This window comes from Tympanuchus pallidicinctus, unplaced genomic scaffold, assembly GCF_026119805.1.
Source record: "Tympanuchus pallidicinctus isolate F22 unplaced genomic scaffold, pur_lepc_1.0 scaffold26, whole genome shotgun sequence".
In the NCBI taxonomy this organism is placed as follows: Eukaryota; Metazoa; Chordata; class Aves; order Galliformes; family Phasianidae; genus Tympanuchus; species Tympanuchus pallidicinctus.
This window is the reverse complement of record NW_026294743.1, coordinates 8,643,541-8,658,528: the sequence shown is the minus strand read 5'-3', so window position 1 is coordinate 8,658,528 and position 14,988 is coordinate 8,643,541. Positions and strand designations below refer to the sequence as shown.

At 38.4% G+C, this 14,988-nt stretch overlaps 1 protein-coding gene and 1 long non-coding RNA gene across 4 annotated transcripts in view; one reads left to right on the top strand and one right to left on the bottom strand.

Moving 5' to 3' along the window:
- The first annotated feature begins 1,097 nt into the window (after positions 1-1,097).
- PALLD (palladin, cytoskeletal associated protein) overlaps positions 1,098-14,988 on the top strand; it is a 177,389-nt gene continuing 163,498 nt past the window's right edge. For all 3 annotated transcript variants that reach the window (XM_052690142.1, XM_052690141.1, XM_052690144.1), the window contains exons 1-2: positions 1,098-1,218; positions 4,464-5,498. In XM_052690142.1, the coding sequence (XP_052546102.1) occupies positions 4,465-5,498 (1,034 nt within the window). In that variant the 5' untranslated portion in view covers positions 1,098-1,218; position 4,464. The remainder of the gene's footprint in view (positions 1,219-4,463; positions 5,499-14,988) is intronic.
- LOC128084272 (uncharacterized) lies at positions 5,106-11,853 on the bottom strand. Its single transcript, XR_008208418.1, has 3 exons — positions 10,686-11,853; positions 6,503-6,615; positions 5,106-5,196 (listed from the first exon to the last, which is right to left on the bottom strand). It is a non-coding gene; the product is annotated as an uncharacterized LOC128084272 (long non-coding RNA).

Here is a 14,988-nt window from a genome sequence, read left to right as displayed (position 1 = left end):
CCACAGGAAAACATGGAGCTAAAAATGTGTTCCAGCCACAGAAAGAATTCAGGTAAGAGAACAGGCAAAAGGGATTTTGGCAGAAGGGACAGAGATGTACGAGATGTTTTGGGTATTCTTGCTCTAAATAACTTCTGATAGGCTGCAATCAGGCAGAAGCAATCCTACCCCAATTATATTTTGAAGTTATGTGATGAAGTCCACTGATTGAAGCAGCACTCTTCATGTTTACTTCTTTAGTTCACTGAGCATCAAAGGTAGTGATGTACCTGAAAAGGCACAAGTGTAGTTTAGGGCAGAAAATGTTTCTTCTCTGTGCCACACCTCAAAGGAGTTCTGACTGAGGTGAAAGCACTTGGGCAAGGACAACAAGGAGAAGTTGACTGTGATTACTGATTACACTGGAAATGGCTAGAGAAACAAGCTGTGGTTGTTGCCGTGCTATTGTCTGGGTCAGACTTGTGGGGTCTTAAGTTATACAAGGGGTTTTGTGTGTGTTTTCAGATGGAGGGCAGTACTTATTTTCTCATGATAGGATTTCCTCATGTAGAAAGTGACAATTCAGTGGGTAAATTTATTTGTGGTGTCACTGCGATTTCAGGTTAATCATTATCTATTGTTACAAAAAGATATCACCAATTCCACAGGTGTAAAAAAAGTCTTAGTTAGAAAATACTCTCTAAGAAAAAATAAACTCTTCAATGACTGTAAGGAATTTAATTTTCTTACTAAAATTTGTTAAGACAAAATAACGTCGAAGAATTATTTTTCCACAATTACTTTTTGCACACTGTTTTCTGTTCCCTGTAGAGATAACCATTCTAATATTGAGCAAAAATCACATCCTATGTTTCAGAATAATAGTTTAAAGCAGCCTTTACTGTGTTCACTTAAATACTCATTTAAATGATTAAGTTCTCTGTATTTCTGAGTAGTAAGTGCACAGAACTTTATGCCACTTCCAGGCATAACATTGCTTCTGTTGGAATTCCTGATACTCGCAGTCTGCTGAAACATGAGTTCAGCTACCAAATATAGATGAGTGGGGTAAGAATTACAGTCAGATAGGACAGATGGAACGCACAAGCCACAGTCTTCTCAATGCTTACTGGGGACCAAGCAATCTTCAGAGAATAGCTGGAGCCTGCTTAAATAAAGAAGGAGAGAAACAACGTTACCTGCTATTAATTATACTTGAAACTCCTCCTTCGTTATAAGGTCTGTTTTTATGTTTTATGCCAAATCTAATTTAGTAAAGTAAATGTGCAGGGTTTCAAAATCCAGAAGGTAAATATGTACTTTTTTAAAAAAATGATGTTATTAGATACACTTTCTTTTTTAATATTACTCTGTTGAACATATTGGCTTTGGGTTGCATTTCTTTTAGGTAATCAATTTTCATCGCACAGTATCCCTAAATTCAGGATGCTTGTCTTTGTTTTGAATGAGACCTTTGCTTTTCTGTAGTCCTGTGTTTTGGTACTTATTTCTTGAGTCACTTAATTTGATGAATCCTTCAAATGTTTTCTGAGGTGGTTATAAACTGGTATGCTCTGTGTTCGGCTACTGACCACATTGCTGCTTACAGCATCTACGTTGCTTTGTGAAGGAATATTTAAATGGCATGATATTAGAATGCATGTTTACTGTGAGCAATTTTAAAATACAGAGCAGATAGGAGTACAGCAACAGTTCTTACTTAATAATGCTGGAGCTATAGCTAAACAATCTCATCTGCATGCAACACTGCATTTTACGTTTGTTTATGTCTTTAAATGATACAGTATATTGCTTCACACATTACCTAATGAGTGATGATGATGAAAACTGTTAAAAATATTCTGTAGTGTAACGGGGAGGAGATAGAAATAGCATTAGGTATTTCTAATCATCATCTTATATGCAACTTGATAGGGTTCACGACATCACCTCCAGTTTGCTGCAATTACAAGTCACTCTAAAAGAATAGCAGGCTTATGTATTATGTGAATGACAAAAAGTCTTTATACACGTAGCGTTCATTCCTCTATTGGTAGGAATACATTTAAATCTATTTTTGGACCAGAATTTCCTCACTGAGAACACTAATCAGCACCGGAAATGGCCAGTAATGAGCACCTTTAAATTGATCAAGTTAATCTAACTACTCAGCTATCAATTGATTTACCTGAATTTGAACACTGAGTGATGGAAACTATGACACATGCAGCCAGCAGGTTTTTCTAATGAATCAAAATACAGCATAAAACGGAGTGTTAGGAAATATTAGATAATCATTTCAATCGTTGTGTCAGAGTAGCGAGTAATGGGTGAGATTTTCCATTGGCCCATTTCCATTGACCCATGGAAACGATGGAGCAAATTGGGTCTGGAAGTCTAAGAAGTTTATCTGAATACATAAGATATCACTTGGAGCTGGAAGCTTGCCAGGAAGCAGTATGACTTAGATTAAAATAAAGATAACAGTTAAGCACAGAAATTCACAATAACAAATTATCCGAATAGAAAGCTAGTATATTTGTTCATTTCAATATGACCTTTTAAAATCTAAGGTCTCCAGATTTAACCCTTTGTTTGCAGGCATCTGTTAAGCTTATGCCTGAACAGCTGAGACTGTAGACCAACTGTGCTCTTGGCTTCTCAGATTCATTCTTTGAAGCTGCTGTATGGTAATCAAGTGTACTGTACATCCTTTTTTAGATGATGTTAACAATGCATTGGCATGGTTGCTAAATTTCTTGCCCTGTGAACACAGATAAAAAGGAAGAAAGATGTAATCCCATCAAATAAGGTGCCATCGAAGAAGACACCTGTCAACATATTCTACAAGAACACATTTCAAATCCTAAAAAAAAAACACTTAGCTTTGCTTGTATTTCTTTTATGCATTAAGTTGTAATCTGTTGGCAAGACAAGTAGAGATAGCAAGAGATGCATATGCCAGGCGAAGAATTCCAATAATCTATCAGTCAGTTAATGAATACATGCCGGATAAGCCCCAGGGAAGTGACTAAAGGTTATTGGAGCTTGCACAAGCTGATGTAAAATAGATCTGAGTGCATCTCATGGCTGCCAAGCCACCTGTATTTTGGTGAAACAATGCTTTGGAGCATTAGAAGGAGAAAATGTTTTTATGAATATTTTGTGTAGAATGAATGTCACGTAAACCATTATCAGAAGAGAACTGTCAAGGATAATTAAAAATATCGATGCTCGATGTAATTAAATAGCTTGCGGAAGAAACACTTTTAAGATCAGATCATCCACATTATAGTGACCAATAGGACACATGAATTTCAATAAGTGGGATTTCATGCTGACCTTTGCCTTGGGAGAACAGTCTTCTTTGTTGGCTTTAAAGAAGCAGGCAAGTCATCTTCATCCTGGAATTACGTGGAAAAACTGAAGATAGATCCCTGAAATATGGAAGTAGTGCAGAATGGACCTCGTGTGCTCATGTGTGGCAGGATGATATATGGGTTGTGAAACCTGTTTCCTCAGTGTTGTGCTCTTAGCACGTGTTTAGAGAAAGGATGCTATGTTTCAATAAAATCTAGCACATTTAAAAATGATAATACAAGAAGTACCACAGTATTAAATGCCTTGTGAGTATTAACAAAAATTGGTATCTTGGAAATTCTGATCCAGACATCCTGAGAACTTGTACTTGTGTACATTCATGTAATGGTTTTGTATGGGAACTGCTGAATCATGACCTGAACCTCTGTTTGACCACCTGAGGTGAGCAATGAGTCAGCCCTGGGAGCACAGGTGAAGACAACTCTCCTGCCCTATTGGAAGGGGTGGAGCGTGGCTCCATCTCTCCTAGACCCCATTGAGGAACTGACTACCAGTGAGGAAGGATCTCTTATGGAGAGTGTTCTTCTTGGGGTCTTCTGAGTGAGCCCAAGACAAGGGCAAGCTTTCCATCTGTTCTTCAGTGTGATAACCTGTTTAGCCTAACTTTCCTCTATGTTTTTTAATAATAATGTCTGTATATTCATTGATTACGCACGTTTCAACTAGAGTAGTTTGCTCTCAGAATTTGATTGATAGCAGTGGTCTGTGAGAAAAGAAAATAATAATAAAATGCAAGTTATTGTAATTAAACACTGAGTAAGTATAATAGCATTGTGGTGACAGAATAAATTGCTCAGACTGATCTAGCAGAACTGAGCTTGTGCTAATGTACAGAGGAAGGATGCCTTTGGAGTCCTGAAGAAGACAAAGGAGGAAAAAATACTCATAGGGGCTTTCATTTCTGCCTAGAAAACTTTTAGTTCTGATTTGTTTGGAATTTTGAAATCTAAATCAAGGTTTACAGCAAGTATTACGTGGACAACTATGTTTCTGCTCTTTACCCAGTTTAGTGTCTAGCTTATAGGGTCCAGAATATAGCAGAGTTTATTGACCATTTCCATTGTGTCGTTTTTGGTTTTGTTAAACAACTGTTTGTCTTCCAGCATGCAAGATGGAAGCTGTGGCCAGTCATTGCCTCTTTCTTTAATGCGGAAGGAGACGTACTGTGCGGAGAGGGGCATCAATCAGGGATATCCTAAAAACATGACGGAAGCTTTGCCGTGCCAAGACATTTTCTATGATTCCCTATCTGGCGTACAGAATGGGGAATTTTCAAATGAACTTTCTGCCTTCCTTACCCAGGAGGAGATATGTAAAAGTCTTGACATAGCTCGGGAATCAATTGCCAGTTCCATGAAGGAGGATCAGAATATAGCACCAGAGTTCACTCATTTCAGTACTTCTGTTTCTTGTGCTTTAGAGCATGCTTCTTTTCAGGATACCCAAGTGCACGAGCAAGGTGCTTCACAGAGGTCTCAAGCAAGCAGCCTGACTTCATCTTCAGCAAGCCACATTCCTCCAGTGAATCAGAAAGAGCAATTCCCCTCACCGAAAATGGCAAGTAGTTTTGTCACAGTCTCCAGGAAGCAAGAAAGCACCTCACCTTCGCTAGCTGCTAGTCCCAGCTACATTAGGAGCCTGAAACATTCAGAAAAGCATGCTTCAGGTGCGCCCTGCACGAAGTCTGACTCAGCGTCCCAAGGAGAGGTTCCTTTCAGGAACAAGCTGTGTGACAAAGCTGCCACATTCATTGAGGAACTGTCATCTATATTTAGAGAGGCGGCAAAGACAAGGGGCCGAAGTCCTGATGGGGACTCTTCTCCAGACAGTGGATACCTGTCACCGAAAAAGCAGCAATCCACATTAAGTGCCTCAAGGAACAGAGACTTCAACAAGCCACATCAAGAGACCGAGCCTGGGCCAAAACTATCTGGGGTTGACCTCAATGGAGAGCCCTGTTCTGAAAAGGAGAGCATCACACAGAGTGAAATGGTTCTTTGTCACCCTTTCGTCAATGCAGGAGATGATCGGCCTTCACCCCCTCAGTTCACTCAAAAGCTCCGGAGTCAGGAAGTTGCTGAAGGAAATAAAGTATTACTGGAGTGCAGAGTTGCTGGCAACCCAGTCCCTGATGTCAGGTAAGTATAGGCCTTTAGCAAAGTCTCTGGCTATCATCTTCTAAATGCAGAAGATACCTGAGATGAAGTGTCAGTGGACTTGCTTGGAAGTAATAAATAACATATGAGGAGAGTATCCTTCAGTTCATAAGCTGTAGTAATAGACCCAGTCCTCTTTAGATCTCTAGAATGTTTAATTACTTGGGAAATAAGGTTCTACTTGATTCAAGAGACACATGGCCAAGTTGGAAACCAAGTGACTAACAGTATCCTTTGTGATTTGTTTCCTTAATGTAAGGGGAAGAATTCACTGGTTTCCCCTGAAGTGCTTGTGTCAGTCATAAAAACACTTCTCTACTCTCAATTATTAAGAAGGGTTCTAAGTTTCATACCATGGTATGAGAAAACCTGAAATTTGCTAAATCTAGCCAACTATCTTTTTTTTTTTGAGGAAATTCCAGAGGATGCTTATATGGTCCCCATTTCAGAATTCCTTTTGATACTTTGTAGTGAAGTTTATGTGCACATGGTTCTGTTTGATAACAAAGCTCAAATATAATGAGCCTTGCCAACATCAGGACACTCATCCAAAAATACAATTGTAATTCTCCATCAAGCAATATCGTAGGCATGTCATCTCTCTAATAGTTGTTTAGTATTTTAGTTCTGCTGGGGCTGCAGAAATGTTCCAGATGTTTATTCACCATCAAGCAGTCATGCAAGGGTAACTGTAGAAGCAGCACAATTAAGAAAGGCAGGGGATCCTCCTCCCTCTTATGTTTTTTTTTCTTAGATTCTTCTTTCCACCTCACAAAGACTTTGCAGCCTGCCAGTGGTACTGCTGTACACTTGAGTGCAACAAGAAACATTAACTTTCATGGAATCTTTCCTTGTTGCTGGATTAGATAATGTATTCTTACTAACACTGAGTTATAAGGTAGAGTAATAGCAATGGACAGAGATACCTCCTCTGAGAAAAATAATTACAGTTAATTAATAGTCAAAGATGGTTCTACCTAATTTACCTGTGTATGCATTTGGTATTTAACCCGATCAAGTCATCCTAGATTCTGTCTGCAGTCACTGGAGGGAAATGTATCTATTAAGTATCTATTAAGTCTCCTACTTCACTTGTTTCCTACAATGGCAAGAGAAAGAAGGCAAATGCTTGTGCGTGAGCATTTTGTTAACAACTGGCTATACAATAGATGAGGCAAGTCCCACACATCCTCACTTCTCAATACTAATAGAAGGCACAGAGAGAGTTTGTTTACCTACTCTTAACCACAGGTAAAGCAACTATAAGAAAAAACAACTGAATTGCCTTTACTTGCAGGTGATATTCCACCTTGATATATAATTGCATAAAAAGAGCTTAGATTTTTTTTCTAGTATTTGAATTTGGATAACATTTTCACTTTGGTAACTTGAGCAGCAAACTTATAACATTTCTCACTATGAAAGTGTAAGAGTTTTAGGTATTAGTTATCAAGTCATTAGTAAGACTGCTTAAGTTCCACGAGTGGAGACAATACTTCATTACTAAAAAAACACTGCTTCTCTTCAGTTGAACGTTGCCACCATAGTTCTGTTATGCTTCAGTAGATACATCAGGCTTAGAGAGTCCTCAAGTGTATTTTGCGAGGTGAAAATGATCTTAGAATGGACTATAAGCATGGAGGATCTTTACAAGTGACAAAAGTGCAAAGGAAATCTAGTAGGCAGAGCATTGTGTCAACGGGCATTTATTTTAATAACAGCAAAAAAAAGTTCTGGTGCTACTCAAATCTTGTGCTCTATTTCCTGCAATTGAGACGAGAGCAGTTGTGTTGAGAAATGATTAGGAGCCATTGATTTCTTGTATGAAATACAAACAGTGGAGTTTATGTGAGTTTGACAGCAACGGTGAAGCTGCAGTTTTGTAAAAGCAAAGACTCTGTTGCCATGTTTTGGTATCTTATTGTCTTGATCTGTGTGTCTTTTGTGGTATGACTACAGAGCAAACTAAAGTAGGTAGTTGTGTGTGAGCTGTGATGCTTACTTGCATGAGTATTTTCCAACACTTTTAGATGTTTCAAAGACTAAATATCAAGATAGTGACAAGAAACGTTGGAGAAAAGGGATTAGTATTCCTTGTTTTTTAATGGAAACCTTTCTTTTCTGAACCTTAACTCTTGCAGAATTAAATGAGAAGGGAAGTATTAATGTCTGAGAAGAATAAGTCATGGAAAACACCAGCAAGTTGATAGAATCAGAGAATGGTTTGGGTTGGAAGGGTCAAAGGTGATCCAGATCATCTTTGATCATCATGGCATGGTTGCCACCCACAAATCAGGCTTCCCAGAGCCTCATCCAACGTGGCCTTGAACACTTCCAGGCATGGGGCATTCCACAAATTCTCTGGGCGACATGTTCCAGTGCCTCAGCACCCTCTCAATGAGGAATGCCTTACTTATATCTAATCTAGATTTACTTTTTCTAAGTTTAAAGCCATTATCCCCTGTCCTGTCACTACCAGACCCTGATCCAGAGTCTCTCCCCGCTTTTCCTGTAGGCACCATTTAAGTACTGGAAATCCACAGTGAGGTCTCCCCAGAGACCTTTCTTCTGCAGGCTGAGGAAGCCCAGCTCTCAGCCTGTCTTCCCAGGAGAGGCAGTTCAGCCCTCCGATCATCTTTTTAGCCTTCTCTATACCCATTCCTCCAGGTCCGTGTCCTTTTGCTGGGGGCACCACAGCTGAAGGTGAAATAGAGGGGGGAGAATCCTCTCCCTTTCTTGCAGTTCACGCTGCTTTTGATGCAGCTTCCTGAGCTTCAAGCACACGCTGCTGATTTATACTCAGGTAACAGTGCATGGTTTTTAAATCAGTAAAATTTTAAAGTAATGTTTCACATATTGATATTGATGTGTCTTGACTTGTTTCCTTCTTTGAAAATGGTAATTTCTGTTCATAGCTTGCATCATTGCTGACTTGAAAAAAATACAATTCATTTTAATTTCTCAGTATTTTACAAAGCTTCTCGAGAGTTGAATAGTCTTCAACTTGTTAATAGTTCAGTAATTATTAATAATTAGCTCACCATTTGTGAATAGACTTAAAAATGGCATATGTACTATCAAAAAGTAAGAATTGCTTTTCTACCTTGCTCCTAAAAATATGTATTCCTTTAGTCTTATTATCATTATGGTTCTTGTGGCAACCGAATACAGCTGCCTTAAGGATTCATTGCAGACCATAAAATTCTGCACCTCGACCTTGCAATCACTCTCACTCGACTGAAGAGGTCTCTCTCACAGCACGGCCAGGCTTCTCACAGCCTGCGTTGCTTTGGAAGCAGAGCAGCGCAAGGGGGCAGCGGAGAGCTCTTCCTTCAACAAGGTTTGTACAAACCTTAGGGCAAAAGGGAAGATTGACCCAGTGCTCATGACGTTGCTCTTAACCTCAGTGGGACAGAGCAAATTCCAAGTATTTGGAATGCAGTGAGATGGATTGGAAAGATTTGAATATCTATGAATTTGTTCAGTGGGGGGAAGAAAAGGATGTATAGAAGGCAGCCACTTCCTTTAATGAAAGCTGCTGGATAGATAGAAGGCAGGCATGGATATTCATGTGCTTTCCAAGAAAAATGTTGAACAAGCTGAACAGTTCTGCGAGTCACAATAGCAGATATACAGCTTGTTGAAGTGGAGGTGCAGATAGCACACGAGCCATAGTCTGCACATCTGCACAGAGCTATATATTGTGCAGAAGCCAGGCTTCAGCTGTTAGGATTCTTCCCAGAAAAGCTGGTTTGGATAACATAGCCACTGCCAATAACATTTTTGGGATCCTTTCTGTGGGAAGGAAACAACCAAGAGCTATAGTATTGATGGTAATGATTCTTAACTTTTTAATAAAGCTTGAGTAGTGTGCTTGAATAGCATGTTGAACAAGACATTTGACAACACTAAGTACCCTTAATTCAGACAAGTCCTTGGGTGTGTTTCTCATGTATTTCTTTAAGGTTTTTAATAGTCAAACTTCAAAACTGTTACTTGATCATTTGTACATCTTATCTACACAGATTAGTGTTCAGAACAACCTATCCAGGTGGTTCAGGTCCTACTTTTCAAATTTTTCAAGGTGTTTGAAATGCTTAAATTTCAGGTATCTGAATTAATCGAAATGCATGTTTATATTGTTCAAGTTGGAAACATGAGTTTTGATTGAGACAAATGTCAGAACATGTGGATAAGCAAATATTCTGCATCACTGAGGTTTTTTGGTCTATTGTCTACAACTAGAGAGGACAGCATTTCTGCTGAGCATCTCAGGAAGCAGGCTCTTTCCTAGGTGAAGTAACCATGCCAAGTCCAGATAATGGTAACAAGATAATCTGGGGAAGCTTCACAAAACAAACAGTTTGCTTATTCAAGCATAGCTTAGGCTGGGAAGTGCACTGATGCTACAAAATCAATGTTAAGGGGACTCCAAACGGTGAATGGGTGGGAGTGTTGGCAGGGCAATATTTTGGGCACTTCTCCATTTATCTGGTGGGTTGGAGTTGGTTTTTTTTAATCATTTATTATATTATTACATATAATATTATTATTAAATAATATTTATTTTAAATAACCCTCAAAATAGATGAAAATTTGAGAGCACAGTTGAAATTGATATTATACTTGAAGAAAATCTGAGAAACTTCAAGTAAACTACTGAAAATTACTCTTCTAATATGAGGAATGTGCAAAAAAATAGCCATATACATGGCTTTAGACTTATATTTACATAGGAATTGAATGAGACTTGGATGAATGACAAAATAAGAAAGCACTGTATGTCTTTGGAAAGCTTTCACTAACTTTGTCCATGTTAAATGTATGTAGTTTGTGGTGTTTTTTGAGTTTTTTAAGATTTAAAAAAAAACGGAGTAGAACTAATTATAAAATCAAGACTTCCAACTAGAATGGCACAAAAGCAATGCTAGAGGCAATATTCCCAAAAGCTGCTTTTACTTCATATTTCAGCATTTATTTTTATAAACCCTAGGTATTGTGTCTGGACCTTGCTTTTGTGCAAAGCTTCAACGGCCAAGGTAGCTTGACAGCGAGGAAATAAATGAGTAATTTACTTAGTAATTTACACAGACTGATTGAAAGCACTGATCTGTGAAAAGGACAACTGAATTTGGAGGCTGAGTAGAATAGAGGTGGGAATGTACTCACATTTTAGGAGTGGATGACTTCCTTTTGTACTGAAATGAGAAGAGAAATGGAGTAGAGAGGCTTTTCATAAAGAGAAGCGTTTGCAGTTGATGCTTTTGGTTTATTTACCTATCAAAGTTCAACAGGTACACAGTACTATTGCAAATCTCGTTGAAATGGTTCTGCTTAACATACTTTGACATGTTTGCTCATTTGCCTAAAGGCAATTCCACTTGAGTTGTTTAAGATTCTTAAGGTTAATTAAAGCAGCTTAATAACGCTATTTGAACAGGACGTACTTTTGTTAGATACAGTGTATTTCTTTACAAATGGAGTAAATACAATTACCACTGTGCGTTGTAATGCTTCAAAAATTCTTTCATAATGCAGAATTTGAATGGTATCTGGAACATGCTTGGTAAATGCGTTCCTGTCAATGTGAAAGCTAAGTTTAGAGATCTTGCTGATGACATCAAACAAACAGCTTTTCTGCAAACATCACTGATGAAGAGAAGTATTGAAGTTCATTCAATTAGGGCTGATAAGAGAAGATGGGAAATGCTGCTGGCTTTTCAAATATAATAGATAAAGCATAGAAGAAATACTGTTAAACAGGAGCAAAAAATGAGCTTATTTCATCAGTTCTAGAACCTATTAGATGTAGTAAAGCACTGCATATTGAAGTGCTTACTATGGAACAGGCAACAATAACCTTATTTTCCTTACGTAATATGCTACAGTTACTGTGCAGTGTAGAGTGTAAACTCAAGAACAGTAGTGTGAACTTGAACGCATTAGTCTTCCTATGGGAAAGGGCAGTAAGTTAAAAGAGCCTGAGAATTTAATGTAATTATCAGGTGGAATCACTTAAAATACTACTCCTGTCTTCCCCTCAGCTACCTACAAGTGAAAGCAAGTAGAGGATTAACTTTTTTGTGTGACAAAGCCAACGTGAAGTTGTTTCATTTAGTCTAACAGTAACACGACTCCTCAAATAATTGGTTTTATTGTTCCACCATGCTAATAATATACTGCACAGCATATATGCATTAATTTCATTGACAAGATTACTTTATGTATTTCAGTGGAATTTGAGTGCTTTATAAAAAGCCTACATAACGTATGAGCCTCTTTCACTTATTTCCTCTTATTTCATAAGGCTGTGCTTTTCAGGTGGCCGAGGGAAAAAGATTTGACATACTGTTAATCTTTTGTTTATGTTGCAACTGTCAGGTAATGCGGCCAACTGGAGTCTTTCAATGTTACAAGAGATTTAGCCCAGCAGTAGATCATTGCCTAGGAGAAGACCACTTGAGTGTTTGCCCTGTGAGTAGCTGAGGCTAAATATATGTGGCTGTATAAGCCGAGGCTGAGGGCTTCATGCTTCTATAAAGTAATCTTGACAAGTCTAAATTGATAACAAGCTTCATAGAAGACGGCTGAACATTGGGACACAATCTGAAATCCTTAGCAGTTTGTTCTTCCAGTATCTTTTTTTTCCCCCTGTGGTGTTAGGCTTTATCCATTCTACTGAAAATGCACTGAAAATTAGGGGCCAGCTATAGTGTCAGATGCTGGCAGAATCTCTTCTCTGTGGTATATGGCTTTCCACATAGTCTGAATGTGAAGGTCAGTCGTCTTGGTCAAATGTGACTTAGTATGTTATGAGAGCTTTGTTACACAGAGCAGTGCCATTCTCTCAAAAATCAGCAAAATCAGTAACAAAAACTCCTGTTCTATCACATAGGCTCACGTTCTTGTTCATTGTTGAGTTAGAGAACACTGCAAAAATAAGTGTTGAAGTTATCAGTCACATAAATGCTTTCAGTGCCTAAGACAAGAAAACGCCGTATTTTATACGCGGTGAAGAAGAGAGGCTCTGTTTTTATTAGCTGGTTTTGGGATGTTTTGCTTTGTGGTTTTTGTTTTTGTTTTTGTTTTTTAAAGGTAGAATGGTTTACAGTAACTCCCTGCTGTAATTATATATTCTACATGCCTTATGTTGAATTGTAAATGCCGTTATGAGCTGGCCTACAGGTAACTCTTAGTAATGCCATACTTAAGCCCAAAGATCAAATGGAAACACGGATCTCATAATGACTATAATCCGTATTTAAAGCTTTGAATTTGAACTGAGTTGGCTTAAATAACTTGATTGGGTTTTTTATTTGTTTTTGCCTAGGGATCTAGAAGGAAATTAACATGTAATTTGCTTAGTTTTAAGTGAGTAACGACTTGCTTATTTTCAATTTAAGCATCATCTGCAAGAAAAAAAGTAACGCAATACTCACAGTTTGAGTTATTTAAGTCAATATTTGGAAATTTTAAGGTGTTAGAGAAGTGAACTTTACTTATTGTCTATGATAGGCAGGTTAAAAATGATGCTGGGTTACAATTCTCCTAGGATCGAATATCCCATCGCTATTTCATGGAATGTGAAGGTCAGATTTTTTTCTGGTCTTTTGTACTTTTCCTGCGAGCGTGTTCCTCTTATAATTCTGAATGTAAATACAAGCTGATCCAATTAGTTTAGAAATTAATAGACAGTTATGTAGATAACTAAGTTAACAAACGCAATGTATGTTTTACTTTCCTTACTTTAAATAAATAAAATCAACTTCTTTCTCTTAGCTACTTTTATTGGCAAAAGTCATTCTTCATTCCAGTTACATTCCCTTATTCAGATTTTCCTACTTTTCAAACCATCAAGACTTACATTCAGGTAACTGACACATCTACACAGCAAGTAGTTTGTTTACAAGCAACATGAGCAAAAACTTTTAGAACTTGCAGTGAGCAGTTATGGGCCTGAACCAGACAAAAGCTAGTGTGTTCACATTTCAGTGTTGCTGTTTTCTTTAAATGGGGAAAAAAAATCTTCCAGGGAAATCCTTAAGCAGAATTACGAATACTACTAATAAGGGCTGAAAGGGTGCATTTTTAAGGATCTGCCCTACTTCTGAATAATCAATCCGCAGAGAAGTAATTCTTGCAGTTGTCCTGTAGAGAGTTCTCATTGCCATAATCAGTCAGTAAGATTTACTTTCCCAAATTCTTTCAGTTCTCTCATGCAACAAGCTGAGGCATCTAATTTCAGTACTGTGTGATAGAACATGGTTGAAGATTACTGTCTTCCAAACGGATTTTTTTTTAAAGGAAGTTGCGAGTCTACACATCTATTCACTTTGTATGCCTTTTTAATTAAATATCAATTTTATTTCTGCTACACTGTAATGATTTTTAACTGATCACCACTGAAGGAAATGAGGAAAGGAAGATACTTCTCCATATCACTGTATTACTTGACTCAAGCTTGGAATCAGTGCTGCTAGAAGGAATTCTTTTGCAGGCGTTAGAAACATGGAACATGCTGATTTGGGAAGGACTCAAAAGAACCATCAAGTCCAACCCTTGGCACCACGCAGGACCATGCAAGCTTCAAGCCCTGCATCCAACGCTCTAATCCAAACTCTTTCTCAACTCCAGCAGCTTGGGGCTGTGCCTGCTGCTATGAGGAGCCTATTGCAGTGTCTGACCACCCTCTAATGCCTAACTTTTTCTTAATATCCAACTTTATCCTCCCCAGTGCAGCCCCATCCGGTCTTGTTGCTCAGTGCTGCCCCTCTGCTTCCCTGGGAAGAGGTAGAAGGCCATGAGGCCTCCCCTCAACCTCCTCTGCTTTGGGTGAACAAACAAAAGCTACCTTGCTTCCAGACCCCTCACTATCTTTGTAGTCCTCCTTCGGATTCTCTCTAGTAGTTTCATCTATTCTTACATGTTGGCAACCAAAGCTGCCCATGGTGCTCAATGGGAGGCTGCACAGAGCAGAATGGGGCGACCCATTCCCTCTGGTGGCAGTGCTGGCTCTGATGGCCTTTTTTGTTGTCAGCACACGCACTGTGGATTTAGATAGAACTTGGAGTTATAACTAACAAGCAGTATAATATAATCCAAACTGGAATGCTGAATTTAATTTTTTTTGCATCTTTCCCATACACTGCATACAGCATGTTGCAGTCTTTTTATATCAGTATTGAGAAGATTGCTGGAGATGTGGGTACAGTCTTTTTTTGTAGTGAAAAGTAAGGGAAAATGCCTGTAGCGATACAGAGGTAGATGTTACTGTCTGCTTTCTGCCTTTTTTTTCTCTGCCTCTTTTTTCAAAGCTGTATTGCCACTAGTGATGTCTTTCAAGTTTAATTATGGAAGGTAGGAACAAGGGAAGACTTGATTGTCTGAGCTTCCTCAGGCTTGCCATATGGCTAGAAGGAATCTATAAAAGCCTATTTTCCACAAATCCCCTGAGATGTAATTTAGGTTGACT